At 40.8% G+C, this 17,287-nt stretch overlaps 1 protein-coding gene across 5 annotated transcripts in view; it reads right to left on the reverse strand.

The window, feature by feature from the left end:
• Window positions 1-904: 904 nt before the first annotated feature.
• LOC110533857 (neuronal PAS domain-containing protein 2) overlaps window positions 905-17,287 on the reverse strand; it is a 71,834-nt gene continuing 55,451 nt past the window's right edge. For 2 of the 5 annotated variants that reach the window (XM_021618410.2, XM_021618411.2), the window contains exons 8-21: window positions 16,880-16,993; window positions 15,793-15,911; window positions 14,645-14,727; window positions 13,059-13,165; window positions 12,588-12,735; window positions 12,234-12,318; window positions 11,790-11,919; window positions 11,461-11,570; window positions 9,172-9,369; window positions 8,812-9,030; window positions 8,458-8,651; window positions 7,867-7,959; window positions 4,821-5,031; window positions 905-4,700 (exon numbers count right to left, since the gene is read on the reverse strand). In XM_021618410.2, coding sequence (XP_021474085.2) covers window positions 4,458-4,700; window positions 4,821-5,031; window positions 7,867-7,959; window positions 8,458-8,651; window positions 8,812-9,030; window positions 9,172-9,369; window positions 11,461-11,570; window positions 11,790-11,919; window positions 12,234-12,318; window positions 12,588-12,735; window positions 13,059-13,165; window positions 14,645-14,727; window positions 15,793-15,911; window positions 16,880-16,993 — 2,054 coding nt within the window. In that variant the 3' untranslated portion in view covers window positions 905-4,457. Of the gene's footprint in view, window positions 4,701-4,820; window positions 5,032-7,371; window positions 7,442-7,866; window positions 7,960-8,457; window positions 8,652-8,811; window positions 9,031-9,171; window positions 9,370-11,460; window positions 11,571-11,789; window positions 11,920-12,233; window positions 12,319-12,587; window positions 12,736-13,058; window positions 13,166-14,644; window positions 14,728-15,792; window positions 15,912-16,879; window positions 16,994-17,287 lie in introns of those variants that run through there. The other 3 variants (XM_021618412.2, XM_021618413.2, XM_021618414.2) reach the window with 3 other exon arrangements.

Consider the following 17,287-nt stretch of genomic DNA (forward strand, 5'->3'; position numbering starts at 1 on the left):
TGAATTAAACTTCGACAATGTCCTTTTAGCCTTTGTGGATTGACGTTACATTTTTCTGCCCATTCCCAAAAGCATTATTTGGCGATTGACGCATACAGTTAATCCCTAAAGTTTAGGTTTATGCACTAATACCAGATAGATTGAAAGAATGAAAGAAAAACCTCAATATACTGTAGCCTGTATAAATTGCACAATAATTATAAATGTATGGATATTTAAAAATATTGTTTCTCTTTATTCAACTCGCCGGCCACCCACCCGCATTTCAGCCACATAATATTTAATGACCCTATAACAGCAGGGAATGCAGGTTATGAGTCAACCCGCGCATCATTCGTCCACTCACAAAATAATTCCAGCATCCAAACCACAACTGTGCACTATGCACCTGCAATTTGATGACGATTTTCATTAGGCCTACACTTGTAGCCTGAATTGATGAGTCCACTTTTGTCCACACGCGCCTCGGGTCTCGGCCACTCATTTCCACCTTGTCCATGCGCGTCTCGGTCTCACATCTCCGCCTTGGCAAAATTGGTCTCCTCGAACCACAAGGTAAATTGGAGCGTATGGCACCGGGTTTAAAGTCAATTCGCTAATTTTCATGTGATTGACACGCAGAAATGTTAAATAATAGTGTAATAGTCTATAGTTTTTTTTGCCATTTTGTGCTAATTATGCTATGCTCACGTTGGTACGGCATACCTCCACTATTTCATACTTCTAGTGTCAATCTTAAAATGTCAATGTGGCCTGTGTTTTTTGATATTGACATTAATGGGTTAATGAAAACACGCAGAATAAAGTGCACCAAATGTATTATATATATTTTTTTTCAAAGCATGTTATCCAGATTGATGTGGAAATAATTCAATATCACTACACAAAATTAATATCCAAGCGGTTTCAGAATGTAAACTTTTTTTATTAATTTATTTTAAAACAATATTAATATGTTACAATTTTATTTTTGATGGTATATACAGAGAGAAAAACAAGCCATACAATATTATCAACTGTGCAACACCAACTTGCTGAATTGAAGAAAATAAAAAACTCAGCTCCCCAATAAGACACTTTAATAATGTGTTACAAAATACTTCTGTTTGTTTTACTTTAAAATCATGTAACATACATACATACATACATACATACATACATACATACATACATACATACATACATATTCAATCTATTTGACATCTTATAAAATAACTATATAATCTAAACATTTTTTGTACACTCTATAATACAATATTTTCAATTCGTTTTCTGCAATGAAATGGCTGTTATGTACAGTACCAGGTTCTTTTTTTGTTTGTGTCTTACTTCTTCCTGGCACATTTTATACAGTATTCATTCATGGACTCTCCACCCCATATACTGCAAGGATGCGCAGTCACTTCTAAAAGGTCAGAAATGTAAAAATGAAGGTCACAAAAAGAATGACACTTGATGAAGAATCAATGAACATAAAACTACAGTCAAACGGTAAAACACAAAGTGTGTATTCTACTGCTGGGGAGACAGATTCAACAGAATCAAAAGAGAGTAACAGTATCATTTGATCTAGTGTAGCAATCACAATTAACAAACAAATACCAATAAACATGAACTTTTGTATAAACTGAAGCAATACACAGCAAACACACAATGGCTATCAGTATGACCTCTGTGGGAAATCATCTGTGGGACTGGGTTAAAATGGAAATTGAATAACTGCCTGTGGGTGCAAATAGGGGCAACTAAAGCAAATTCTTTACACAAGATGGAGGATAAACTACAGTTAGCTAGAGAGCACACTGGACAATTTTGAGAACATGTTTTACTATTATTCTATGAGCTTGATAATTAAACATACACTACATGTTCCTTCAACCAGCTTCAAAAGGCAGTTTACTATATGATTGGGCATTGCGCACATTGAACCAACAACAGTTATTTGCTGAATGATAAGGTTGAGTGGAGGCCAACCCGGGTGACATATTTAGCTGACTATCAACAAACAGGATTTAAAAAGGATTGAGTATGTTAACAGGACCGTTTCTAAACGAATCTGCATCTAGGTCTTGAATAGAGTCACTGTTGTGTCTTTAGAGTAATAACAAACTGACACAGTAAAACTATGTTGAAACAATGTGTTCGTCATATCGCTTAAAACAATGTTTATGTTGGGCTGACCCCAGCAAGAGGCCAACAAGTTTTTACTGAATCTAATATGGCCCCCTTTCATGATGCCAGCATCACTCTGAGAAGAGTTGACCTGAGTCTTTAGTGTAGATTAAGCCATTCTAACAAAGTCTTCAGCAGATACAAGCTGTACCTCAGTAAAGATACTGCTGATATTCATGGTTGAAGGAATGTTAAAGATATTTCCATTTAATTCACATAGTACATTAGTTTATAGTATACAACTATATCTTTTTTTTTTTTTTTTTACATGAGTACATACTTGCCTAGAACCATAATTTCAACAGCATAAATCATTTATTCTAAATTAAAACGACACATACTATAAGAATTCTAGAACTTTGTTTGATCTCTTCAACCAAGATGAACAGCACCAGTCTTCGTGAGAGTGACTATAACCGATGAAGTGATAGCGACTCAATGTCCACAGCAGAGATTGGTAGGATTGTCATAAACGTTGTACAATTTAAGATTCTTATCACTCCACAATGCATTTCAACCTTCACTTCATGTGAAATGGCACATTTAGTTTAGATTAGAATTCCAATATGTTGTTCCATTTTGTTATGGCTAGTGAATGTAAAGGGAAATTGAGGCATACATTTCTCTCATTGTTTGACAGGATATAAGTGTTTCACAGTAGGACTTTCCCATTCAAATATTACAATATCTAATGGGGGTAGGGCAACTCAAATCAGATACCTACTGTTGTAGTTATTTGGGGAAAACGTATGGAACTTGAAGAAAAAAAAGTAAATAGGAAATACGTAGTATTATTTTAAGTGGTCAGTTTGATTGTAATTTACATTAGCAGGCCATTTGTCTCTGGTTAGTATTTTCTTCATACACAGTATTCCTAAAATCACCAGTGTATGGACATAATTACTCATTCATGGATAAATACACATAGTCTCTATAGTCCAAAAATCAACAACATTCTGCTGAATTGCAAAGATTACCAAATATAGACAATTAAACTGTAACCAACAAATTATGAAAAGTACAAATTGTTAATGTAATACTGAGAATATTTGTTTCCACAAATAACCTGAGAAAAGAATTACGTTATGAAAGTATACATAATCAATGTAAGACAACTACAATATATTAGTGATGTCTTCCTAATCATTGCAGCATCTGTTACACTTGATACAAAACAATGAGTTCTTAGGTGATTTGGGCAACAAACTACTGTTACTGTGCTGTTAGTAGCTGTTAATGCATTAAGACCTTATTGACTTATCTTTCAATGCCTGATTAAAAACACACCCAGTAGAACAGCTTAAATTTGTTTAGAAATGTATGATAAATAAACAAACATGCTATGGTAGTCTACTAATAAGGTTTGCTCTTTCCATTAAGGTGTGGATAAAGAATATGAAGCTTGATTTTTATGAATTATTGAATACAAATGTTGCCATAACTAATTGGTACTATTGTTCGCTTTTAGAAAAAATCATGTCTAAATATTTGATTCTATAATGAAAATAATAGTAATTGTATGAGGACATTTGTTGCTGTGTCAGTCATGCAAAATATTTTTTCCCCAAACATGGATTAATAGTGTTGAGTGGTGAATATACTTCAGTGTTTAATAATGATATCAACTATGTCTGGGAGTGGCTGACTGAATGTTTGATGAAAAGACGACACGTCCAACATCAAAATGAACCCCTTCCTTTATGTTTCCTTGAAACTACTGTTTCCTAATAGTCTTCCTATGTCAAAACAAATGTATGTATGTATGCACAGCAAAACCATAACCTACAGACAAGTGTTTTTCATGTGAAATGAAGATGCAACTTTGAAGGAGTAAATGCTCACTGCAGGTGTTTACTCTCTGGAAACAACAGGACAGATGGTATGACCACAGTGCAGTCAGTGCACAACAAGGCTCACCTAACAACCTCTCTTTTTGTTGAAAACACATCTGCACGAAAACACACAGCAGCACCGTTTTCCTGTTGATTACTTTGATCGTTTTTTTTCCATCCAGCAGTGTCATGATGAAATATGACGAGTAAGCATGTCCTCCAGTAGCACAGTGGAGTGGGACAGAGATGTTGCTGCAGCGAATATTAGCATTTTCACCTTTTGTTTTTGCTGTGTAAAAAAAGCCACAATGGCTTCTTAAACAGTGAAGAACACAGCACAGCATGGGACCAAATATGCCTCTCTGTGTCTTCTATGCATCCCATAGAATTCTGCCACCAAACCTGTAACAATAAGTTTCAGAAAATATCTCACCACTGTTTGTGTCTTCGGTGCTACTGAGTGAGCATATTTCGGAAGTCTGAAAGGCTGCCAGGCTGGTTTTGGGAATGGTGGTGTTGCCGCTGTTGCTGCTGTTGTTGCTGCTGTTGTTGCTGCTGTTGTTGCTGCTGTTGTTGCGGTTGTTGTTGTTGCTGCGGTTGTTGTTGAATATAACTGACAGTACCTTGCTGTGGGACATTAGTAGTGTGGAAAAAAGCCTGAGTGGTTCCACTGTGTAAGAGTCCTTGGGGCTGCATCTATCAACAGAAAGGGATCAGGGCATAAGTGAGGCGATACTAGTTCTACAGAGTGAGCCAAACCCCTCCAGCCCAAGGCCTGCTATCACACTACTGCAAGTAGTAGGACTACTACTGTACCTGAAAGAACTGCTGGGGCTGCTGCAGCTGCAGAGAGTGCTGGCAGGCCTGCTGCTGAGCGTGGTAGGTGGGCTGGGCCTGGTGCGTGATAAAGCTGTTGTGAGGGATCATGATAGAGGACGTGAAGACGGGAGAGGGGACCAGGACAGCGTTGCAGTTCACCTGCTGCATGGGAAACGACGGGGTCATCATCTGCTGCTCCAGGGTGTATCTGGGAAGGGATGGGTGCAATCAACAGGTCAAATACGTTTACTATGTTGATAGTTACAGAATGTGTGTGCCATTCAGAGGGCTCTATTTTCGGCTGGTGTTACGGCGGTGTTAGTGTCAAACGCACGTTATTTAGAAACATAAAAAACAAAAGTTTTTTTCCCATTTTGTTTTATTTGATTAAAAACCAAGCATAGCCTCCCTCCTCTTAATTAAGTATTTTTTTCCCCCTGCCAATGCAGTCGCCAAAAAGTCAAGACTGTCAATAAACGGTTTGGATCCTGAGACCGTTTTGAATTACCTCTTAATCACCAAGGCTTTATTTTTTTTAAAAGTATGTTTGACAGTCGCAAAACAGTGAACTGACATTCCATTTTTATCTATGTATTATAGGGAGACCCACGTTATTTTAGCCATGCAGGTGCAGTTTTGGACACAAATAAAACCCCCTCCATGATGTAAGCTACGTGTCCATGCCCATTATGAAATGAGCAATGAGAACATCTGTACCGGTGAACCTCGTATTTAGAAGTTATTTTCCTGTGACAATTGCTTGTTTTGCGTTTCATATTTTCAAAACCAAAGCCTCCCTTACCCTAGGCCCACTATAATGACTCCCTTACCCTAGGCCCACTATAATGACCCTTACCCTAGGCCCACTATAATGACTCCCTTACCCTTGGCCCACTATAATGACTCCCTTACCCTAGGCCCACTATAATGACTCCCTTACCCTAGGCCCACTATAATGACTCCCTTACCCTAGGCCCACTATAATGACTCCCTTACCCTAGGCCCACTATAATGACTCCCTTACCCTAGGCCCACTATAATGACTCCCTTACCCTAGGCCCACTATAATGACTCCCTTACCCTAGGCCCACTATAATGACTCCCTTACCCTAGGCCCACTATAATGACTCCCTTACCCTAGGCCCACTATAATGACTCCCTTACCCTAGGCCCACTATAACGACTCCCTTACCCTAGGCCCACTATAATGACTCCCTTACCCTAGGCCCACTATAATGACTCCCTTACCCTAGGCCCACTATAATGACTCCCTTACCCTAGGCCCACTATAATGACTCCCTTACCCTAGGCCTACTATAATGACTCCCTTACCCTATATTTAGCAAAGATAGGTCTACATTTTGTTATTTAATTTCTGTGAGACATTTAACAAACTATAATGAACTAACATTGGAATTGGAGTTGATTCAATGTATAAAATACCATAAATACACAACTTAAAGGAACCACATACTTCGCCATGGAGCACGTTCTGATTGGCCAGTGAGGGGCCAAGCCTCGACACACCCACAACTTGTTTATTCATCAAAACCCAGCCCTTTCACGCCAATGCCAGCAAGTGAGCTGATATTTGTAATAGTAAAAATAGCCAAATGAATTCTGCCACACCCCTGAAACTATAACGCATGTGCTTAGATTTACCATTGCGTTAGGTTTGTTAAAATAGAGCCCAGAGGGTGAATGGGCCAGACAAAATATTTAAGTGCCTTTGAACGGGGTATGGTAGTAGGTGCCAGGCACACCGGTTTGAGTGTGTCAAGAACTGCAACGCTGCCGGGTTTTTCACGCTCAACAGTTTCCCGTGTGTGTCAAGGATGGTCCACCACCCAAAGTACATCCAGACAACTGTGTGAAGCATTGGAATCAACATGGGCCAGCATCCCTATGGAACTCTTTTTGACACCTTGTAGAGTCCATGCCCTGACGAATTGAGGCTGTTCTGGGGACAAAATGGGGTGCAACGCTATATTAGGAAGGTGTTCTTAATGTTTTGTACACTCAGTGTATGTAGATCAGTAGTGCTAAAATGTGGGTATGGTGTGATTCTTTGCAACTGAGGGTATATCATGTGTTTTAAGTACATTCAGTTCAGTTCAAGGATAAATGCATTCATTCTTCCCATATTTCACTACATATACAGTACCAGTCAAAAGTTTGCACACACCTACTCATTCAAGGGTTTTTCTTTATTTTTACTATAGGATCACATTGTTGAATAATAGTGAAGACATCAGAACTATGAAATAACACATATGGAATCATGTAGTATCCAAAAAAAGTGTTAAACAAATCAAAATATATTTTACATTCTTCAAATTAGCCTCCATTTGCCTTGATGACAGCTTTGCAGACTCTTTTTATTCTCTCAACCAGCTTCACCTGTAATGATTTTCCAGCAGTCTTGAAGGAGTTCCCACATATGCTTAGCACTTATTGGCTGCTTTTCCTTCAATCTGCGGTCCAACTCATCCCAAACCATTTCAATTGGGTTGAGGTTGGGTGATTGTGGAGGCCAGGTCATCTGATGCAGCACTCCATCACTCTCCTTCTAGGTCAAATAGCCCTTACACAGCCTGGAGGTGTGTTGGGTCATTGTCCTGTTGAAAAACAAATGGGATGGGATGGCGTATTGCTGCAGAATGCTGTGGTAGGCATGCTGGTTAAGTGTGCCTTGGATTCTAAATAAATCACAGACAGTGTCACCAGCAAAGCACCCCCACACCATCACACCTCCTCCTTCAGAGTGGGAACCACACATGCGGAGATCATCCGTTCACCTACTCTGCTTCTCACAAAGACACGGCGGTTGGAACCAAAAATCTCAAATTTGGATTAATCAGACCAAAGGACAGATTTCCACCGGTCTAATGACCATTGCTCGTGTTTCTTGGTCCAAGCAAGTCTCTTCTTATTATTGGTGTACCATGAAGGTCTGAAGGACCATGAAGGTCTGATTCACGCAGTCTCCTCTGAACAGTTGATGTTGAGATGTGTCTGTTACATAATGATTACACACACTTACTTGGTTTGCTGGATGGCTGTGTTGCACTGGGAAGCCTGGGAGCTAACACGGCTATCAGGTACGAGTGTCTGCACTGGCTGGTTGAGCAGCATGCTGCCAGAAAGAACAGTCTGTGTCATTCTCAAAGCTAATACTACAACCTTTCTAAAAAATACATTTTAAAAAGCCTCCTGGGCCATGGGGACAGACTGCACAAGCTGTTATTTTCCACCCGTGATATATTTCTCAATTTTCCAAACACAGTGTGAGTACAATGGACAGGACAAAAGGTTTTGTGACTCAATGAGACTATTACCTCTCCAATGTAACCCTAAACTTTCTCTTCAAGGTTAGCATAAGCACGTGTAAAGCAGGTGTTCTTTCATTCGGAATTCATACAATGTAGATATGATTTCAACTTCAACTCATAAAGCTTTGTTTTGATAAAATACAGCTTCCCATGTCAATTGTTTCCCAAAATGTTGCTTCAATTTAGACCAAACTAAAGGCTGAATTACACTGACCATGAAGAAGACTTTCGACAACAATGTTCTTGAAAATAATTCTGCAACAAGAAATCAGACTGAGTGGTTTACTGTCTGTAGGGCTCACCGTAGCTGTCTCTCTTGGCTAAACTCCGAGTCTGAGTGTCTTTGGTTTACGTCCTGCAGTGCCTGTGTGGTTGTCTGCTGAGAGAACATCATGGGGTTGCTGTAGAAGGGCATGGTCAAGTTGGCATGGGTCTGCACCGGGAGACTGACTGCCTGCATCTGCCCGCCTGCACTCCTTATCAACCTCTGCTGCACCTAAAGCAACAACAACAACACTGAAACTACTACCAGGTTGACTACAGTCATGCAAACCCCACTTCCTTGTACATCTTGACAGAATATTACCCTGCTTACTCTATACAAAGTAAACGTTGAAAGCTATTGGGATAAGAGTACGGAGGGAGAACTGGGGTACCTGAGGGGAGGGTGTGCTGTGCTCTGTGAGGAGAGAGTGAGGGGACGAGCCGTGGGCTCCATGAAGAGGCTGTTTGGAGTGGCTCGAAGCCTGCCTGATCACCCCAGACTGGGCCTGCTGCTGCTGCTGGGCTGGTCTCCCTGGACCCTGATGCTGAGCCTGTTGCTGCTGCTGTTGGACCTGTCCAAAGTCACTGTGGACCGGCTGCTGTAACAACATCTACAGTGCGCACAAATACGCACACACACACGCACACACACACGAGGGAGGGATTAGCTACTGTATCCCACTGTACAACAATTAGCTTAGGTTTTGGGATCGTTTTAGGCAGGGCGTCTGACTAGCGGTAAGCATGGTTACCTGGAGGTTAGCCAGCTGCAGCTTCTCCTTGATGTCATGCAGCTCCTGTTGCTGAGTCTTGATGTCCATCTGCAGGATGCGTGTCCTCTCCTCCAGCTGCTCCTTGAGCTGGTGCATGACACCTAGCTGAGGCTCAGGAGGCTGCTGCTGGTACATGGACTGTTGCTGCTGCTGTGGCTTCTGTTGTTGTTGCTGCGACTGGAAGAATAGGATACACAGCCATCATGATAAAGGCAGTTCATATCACAGTACCATGTATGGGTCATGCTCTGGCACAAGCCTTCACAGCTGCTCACACACACATTTTCAGAGCCAAGGAGGGCTTTACAGTAGTTCAGAAATACAGCACTCAATAACTTGAGGACCACAGAAATCACCCTCCCAATCATTACAGCTTGATTAGCACTTCCAGCTCTTGTTTCCATTTCATGTAGATGTTGGAGATGGTTTTACTGGGCCTCATCTCAGATGAGTTGAAGTGATCATCTTGAGACAATTTTAACATACATGAGAATAGTAGTTTTGCATCTACACTGAACAAAAATATGAAAGCAACATGTAAAGTGTTGGTCCCATGTTTCATGAGCTGAAATAAAAGATACCAGAAATGTTCCATATGTACAAAAAGCTGATTTCTCTCAGATTTTGTGCACATATTTGTTTACATCTCTGTTACTGAGCATTTCTCATTTGCCAAGATAATCCATCCACCTGAGGTGTTGCATATCAATAAGCTGATTAAACAGCATGATCATTACACAGGTGCACCTTGTACTGGGGACAATACAATTCCTCTCTGAAATGTGCAGTTTCGTCACACAACACAATGCCACAGATGTCTCAAGTTTTGACGGAGTGTGCAACTGGCATACTGACTACAGGAAGACCACCTGAGCTGTTGCCAGACAACTGAATGTTCATTTCTCTACCATAAGCCGCCTCCAATATCATTTTAGAGAATTTGGCAGTACGTCCAACCAGCCTCACAACCGCAGACCACTTGTAACCGCGCCAGCCCAGAACTTCCACATCCAGCTTCTTCACCCACAGGATCGACTACGACCAGAAACCCGGACAGCTGATGAAACTATGGGTTTGCACAACCAAATACTTTCAGCACAAAATATCAGAAACCGTCTCAGGCAAGCTCATCTGCGTACTCGTCGTCCTCACCAGAGTCATGACCTGACTGCAGTTCGGCGTCGTAACCGACTTCAGTGGGCAAATGCCCACCATCGATGGCCAATGGCACGCTGGAGAAGTGTGCTCTTCACAAATTAATCCCGGCAGCGTGTAAGGCATCGTGTGGGCGAGTGGTTTGTTGATGTCAACGTTGTCAACAGAGTACCCCATGGTGGCAATGGGGTTATGGTATAGGCAGGCATAAACTACGGAACAACAAACCCAATTGCATTTTATCGATGGCATTTTGAATGTACAGAGATACCGTGATGAGATCTTGAGGCCCATTGTTGTGCCATTAATCCGCCACCATCACCTCATGTTTCAGCATGATAATGCATGGCCCCATGTCGCAAGGATCTTCATACAATTCCTGGAAGCTGAAAATGTCCTAGTTCTTCCATGGCATGCATACTCACCAGATTTGTCACCCATTGAGCATGTTTGGGATGCTCCTGATCGACGTGTATGACAGTGTGTTCCAGTTCCCACCAATATCCAGCAACTTCGAAGAGGAGTGGGACAACATTCCACAGGCCACAATCAACAGCCTAATCAACTTTATGCGAAGGAGATGTCACGCTGCAAATGGTGGTCACACCAGATACTGACTGGTTTTCTGATCCAAGCCCCTACCTTTTTTTCAAGGTATCTGTGACCAACAGATGCATATCTTTATTCCCAGTCATTAGAAATCCATAGATTAAGGCCTAATGAATTCATTTCAATTGACTGATTTCTTAGTATGAATTGTAACTGAGGTAAAGTCTTTGAAAATGTTGCATGTTGCATTTATATTTTTGTTCAGTGTAGAAGTTAAACATCAGCTATATTTACATCTAAATTATGGTCATCCTAAATGGCGTTGGTGTGGTCTAAAATCAAGTGGGTGTGGAAGCATTTCACGCAATTGAACGAGCAATTAAACCAACAAACAAGAACAAGCAGTCATAATACTGTGAGACTACAAGACAAACCGTGAGCAGGCAGGCAGGTGACAGACAGGAAAACTCAACACCAACCATTGCGGAGTGCTGGCTGCAGGTAGGAGAAAGGGGGAGGCTTAGTTGGGGAAGGAGGTCAAAAGAGTTTAGCCCCAAAGTCTACCTTTGCACTACTGGGTGCGAGTCTGGACAAATTCTTCTCTGTCCCAGCGATGGATGCAGACTGCCGTGATGGTGTGCAAGCATCTGTGTACCGCAAAGATGAGTTGGCTGCTGGGAAAAATGTTTCAATAGGTACTGTAGAAGGTTATGCATACTTCATAATTAACCATCTAAATTCAAAATAGTATACATTAAGTAAGTGTGTGGTGGTGCAGAGTTTGGAATAGGGTGAGAGTGGTGTTGTATGGTACAGGGTTCAAGTCGGAACGGACTGATCCAGTATGGGGGTGTTTGGGTTAGCTGGACAAAGAGAGCAGCAGGGGGACTGACATGCCGTGTCGGACAGGGCCGTGTGGGAGGACTTCCGGGAGCTGTGGGAGGACACTGAGCGTGCCCCGCTCATCCTGTCCAGTCCGGAGGGGTCCAGATTGGGACAGATGTCCAGGTACACCTCCTGAGCCTGAAACACACAGGATAGAGGAGCATTAAGTACTGACAGCACCAAAAACAAGATTTGGAACACACATCTGCTTTTACCCTGAATTAACAGCCTGACACTGGATAGAGCCGTATTTCCATGGCAATTCATCATCCCATTCAGTTCTGAACACTGACATTGGAGTGGGAAGTTAAAGCACTACTGTACATGATTACTACAACTGGAACTCGCCTTGGTAAAATGGCTACGCATTATGAAACTTGAATACTGTATGTTATTGTAACATTCTTCACGATTCATCATTTATATTTGATCGTAGAGTCTCTTCTTCATACCTTCATGGATGACGAAGTGGCCATGTCAGGGGACGTCTCCTCCAAGCCAAACTCTCTCCTCTTCTCCGCTCGCACCTCCGCATAACTACAAGTCCGTGAAAGAGTGCAATAGAAAGAAAGATCAAATGCCAAATGATCTGCCCATAAGTCAAGCTTTCCCATTATATTCATCCTAAATGTACAATATCAAATGACAGACAGATACCACAGACCCCTAATGCAGTAGATAAGGTTCAATAGCTCTACACTCGACTGATCTCGAACTACAGGGAGGCGATAACTTTCTCCCCCTCAGGAGGCGTTAGAGTATACAATACCAAACATGACAGAGAGTGACAGAGGAATTAGGTTTACCTGACGACTGTGTGAGTGCACACTATGAACTCTGGCTTGGAGTTCCACTGGTGGTATGTAATGTAGTAGTGTGTCTGGAGCCAGATCCACTGCTGACCCTTGCTTAGAAACCGATAGTAGCAGGATTTACCCTTCCCAAACTGCATTACTGTGAAGACAACACAAGACAGAGGGATATTTTCAGCAGTCAGGCATATACAAACCACTACACCACACTGCCCTAGTTCACAGTGTACAAGGTAGGAGATGTTTGCATCATCCTAAAATATCGGGGCAGGGGTGAAAAACTCTAAGCAGCCTCATAGTTCCAGGCTTTTAATGCTCATTGGTGAAGCAGAAATAGAAATGTAACTACAGCAGGAGGACCTATTTCTGTGAAATGGCTGCCTGGATCCTGTGGTAGGGAGGGAGAGCGAGATAGGGTAGGAGAAGGGGGGGTGAAAGAGAGAGAACGTGGAGAGAGTTGCTTACATTGCTTATGACACCGCGCTATAAGCTCCAAGTCATCCACATGATAGTAATCGTAGCCAGAAGTCCCAAGAACCTCAAAGGGCAAGTAGCCAATGATTGGTGAAGCTCTGAAGAGAGAGAATAATCAAGATATTAAACAACTATGTTTTATGGCAACAATAGACTGGTTAAACTGGGACAATAACTAGAGTATTTATTTTGTCCGAATTTACCATTTTATACCCTGAAGAGAATAACTTGATTGATAATTCCATAACTACCTTGACAAGTACATTGAAAAATTCATAAACATTATGATTAAATAAACCTAACAAGTCTGTATTGTCTCAAGCACACAGGGCAATAGAATCTCATCTTATGCATACTGATATGACACGTTGACAGAATATCAACTCTCTAAATTGGTTAGGGCTGAGCGAGTGGGACGTTTCTCATGCCTCAAAAATGCATAAACATGGCAATGTTGTATAATCACAGCTATGATTATGACTTGATTTTGGCTCACTTGATGCATTTCATTCATCAATGCTCAGTTAAATCCATTTAGCCTAGGCCCCCATAAGCCAAATTCAGAATGGCATGCAGGTCACATTATGGAGGCAGCCATTAATGTAACCCAGCACAGTAGATGTCCAATTATAGCTCAGCAGAGGACACAACGTACAATTTCCTCCCCTGGTTTTACCCAATAATATATAAACCCTGGATTGCTGATGCTATGTATTGGCCAATGAGAGGCTTTGAAACCACCGGTTGGCCATATTGGCACTCCCCAGAAGAAGCAGATGTCCATAGGAATGAATGGAATTCTACAGTATTTCAATTAAATGTTTCAGAGACAAAATTACATGTATTTAAGTATTTTTGTTGTTGTAGTGGGGACATTAACATTAGTACTTGCAAAAAATTATACTTTAAGGAAAATGCTTTTATATATTTGTTCATTTTCTATTTTATGTTCAGCTCACATAATGTAATTTAAATGTGTAATTAATGTGTCTGTAGTAGAATAAACATGAAAAAACAAATGTTAATGGATTTGATTTGATACTGCAGCGCTGGTGTCATGAATGATAGAACGTAGCAGTCTGGGATGTTTCTTACAGGGTCGTTATCTCTTGGTGTTGCAGACTAATCTTGGGGCTCCCCTGTCACTATCCAGGGCATGGCAGCAGGTTTAAAGGCCTTACTGGGTGAGGAGGCCCGGCCACACGGTGGAAACTAGCACAATCAGTCAGTCACGCTACTAGCAGCAGCAGCAGTCTCTGCTGATCACTGAGCCTGATCACCCAAAGCCAATCAGATGGCACGTAACCAAGGGACACACAGCGTGGCATATGACACACGACTTAACAGAGTTTACAAACAACAATATCATGTTAATGCCAACATAGGGGAAAGGAGAGAACAGCAGTTGTCCTCTTAAATCTATGTGTTCCTGTAGTGTTAAAGATGTGCAGCCCAGAGGATGTCAGTAGATGGGCATCGATGATAGTGTAGCTTTCCATCAGGCTATGAAAGGCTATGAAACTTATCAAATTAAAGACTGATAACAGATGGAACAGATGTTTCTCAGCTCCTCTTACCTGTGATCTAAGAACAGGAACTTCCATTCAAGGCTGTGTCTGGATGTGAATTCATCACAGGGACCTTCCACATTACACAAATCCTGGTCAAAGAAACAAAAATATGAATTTAAGACCAGTCATTAAATCCTATAAAAACCTATTCTACCTTGGAATTATAAAAAGTTCTATCTGCGAAAACTCTAGATTTGAGTTATTGAGCATCAAAGCATCAGAACTGTTTTGCAGTGATGAATTCCTCATGAAGTCCCTCACCTTAAAGGTAAGAGTACAGAGTATCAAAATCCTGGAACATTTGTAAATGTGTTTTTTTTAGGGGAGGGGGTTGTAATTGTAACATTGTTTTTCTCAAAAGTGGATTTGGGTTGAGTAAAAAGGTTATTTCATAGAAAAGTAAAGTAATTCATAAATGAAGAGAATACACTTCCTTCAAACCACATTATCAAGTACATTAATTCATGTTCACCATATATTTGTTAAAGCCATAGTTCACTAAAATGACAAATAACTAGGAACATTGCTGAAGCTTACATCTGTATCAGTAAACTTAAATAATTGTCTGGTCTCTGATGCCCATAGTAAGCAAACTACTTGCTAGTTATCCATGAAATGTGCAAAGTTTATATGTTTTGGTGAAATACTCAGCCTATGGGAAGTTTTTGTATTGATATATAGAATGATAGACAAAACGACAATGCCTCTCCAATGGGCCTTAAACATGTTCCAAGGTACCTATATTTATTTATGTTAGCCAGAGCCATTCTTCTACAAAACTGGTTGCAAAAGAGGGCCATCGCATAAAATATCAAGGACTTGGAAGTCAAGGACTTGGAATTATAAGGTTCTTTCTTCAAAATGTATAGTTCTGACATATGGAGTATTTTTCAAGTCCCAGATCTCAGAACTGTTTTGTGATGTCTTACTCTTTCATGACTAAATAAGTACATGACTTTACATGCATTTAATGAAGATTAACAATGCAAAAAGCTCTAAAACAGGCCTTACAAGGATTTTCAAAATGTACTATTTTCTGCTCCCTCTTCCAACACCTTTCCACGGTTCTTTACACGTAATATCCACAGACATAAACCATCTGTATGTTCTCAAATAGAATCAGCAAAGATTTTTACAAAAGAACATGATCTTACCTTTAAAAATTGCGGAGTGACTAATCGTACAGTGGCAACAAGGCAGACCTGCTCTTCCAACGATGACGGCAGGGTTCTTGGTAATGTCAAATCAAACCCGTTACAAGAAGATGTAGGCACTGTGAGTCAGAAACAACAGAAACAACAGTCACTCTAAATATCTCACCAGAGGACGGATGTAGGAATAGCAAATATGAATGAACAACTACAATCCATTAGGTGTATTACAACAGTATATTATAGACACTGGGTGACAACCATCAACCCCACACAGGTATATCTGTTACAAGAGGATGTAGGCGCTGTGTGTTTCCTGGCCACATCAGTGTGTGCTGGGTTTTTTGTCCTTGCCCCTTTAATCACACACTAATTGGAGCAAGGAAAATCAGCAGGATTGTGGCCCCTGAGGACTGGAGTAGTGATCTCCAGCTAAGAGCCGAGGGTAATGGCAAATCAGACTAAAAAATCTATGATTGGCTGTGTGGGGTTATTCTACGAGTGCCAAATATCTTTACACAATCTTTCCATCTCAACACACACGCTGGTGACTTTACTATGGCATTATGCTATTCAAATGACTGGAAGTCCCGCACTTTAAAGAGTATGGAAATACCCAACAATACGGAGTGTCATTTCAGAAGAGAGGGAAACATTTCCTCATACGTCTAATTTTCCAGTCAATTAGCCTGATATTTGAATAGTGATCCACAATGAGATATGCAGTTCTGAAACGGTTTAAAAACCTGTTTGATTGTCTGCCTGCTTTATGTCTTGAGTAAGTTTTCATGACATAATCATGGCACCAATCTTCATTCCAAACTTAATAGAATGCAGAGGTTGGCCTTATTAATATAACTACATAGTTAGGTGTCTTTTTATCCGTTTGTAGCTCAGTCAGTAGCTAAAGATGAAATGGCACATAAAATACAGATGATAATCAATAGTTCTGGCTGCTGACAGGGAAAGTCACTTCTGTTGTTGTGCGAATATGTCAAGGAGACAAAGATTTGGGAACTAAAACATTGCAAAGTGTTACACAACATTCCAATGTCAAGTGAGCTGGAGGTAGAAAAACAGAAACACTCACCATTGTTATGAAACTTCAAATCTCCGACAAATTTAACATACTCATATGTAGGCGGTTCTTTTGGGTGGCTGTTTCCTCTGGCTAAATGACAGCAGAACTCAATGTGTGTCTTACCTGGAAAAAAGAGCAGACGGGAGTTAGCTGGAGTGTCTTCAACAAAACATAATGCTCGTCGTAAAGAAAAATAAATTGAGATTTATTTTACTGCCAAATCTTCTATAGGCTCTTCCTTTCTTAGATGATAATATATATATATATATATATATATATATATATATATATACACTGTTTTTCATGGTTTGGGTGAAGGGAAATCTTAATGCTACAGCATACAATGACATTCTAGACGATTATGTGTTTCTAACTTTTTTTGGGGAAGGGCCTTTCCTGTTACAGCATGACAATTCC

This window comes from Oncorhynchus mykiss, chromosome 10, assembly GCF_013265735.2.
Source record: "Oncorhynchus mykiss isolate Arlee chromosome 10, USDA_OmykA_1.1, whole genome shotgun sequence".
In the NCBI taxonomy this organism is placed as follows: domain Eukaryota; kingdom Metazoa; phylum Chordata; class Actinopteri; order Salmoniformes; family Salmonidae; genus Oncorhynchus; species Oncorhynchus mykiss.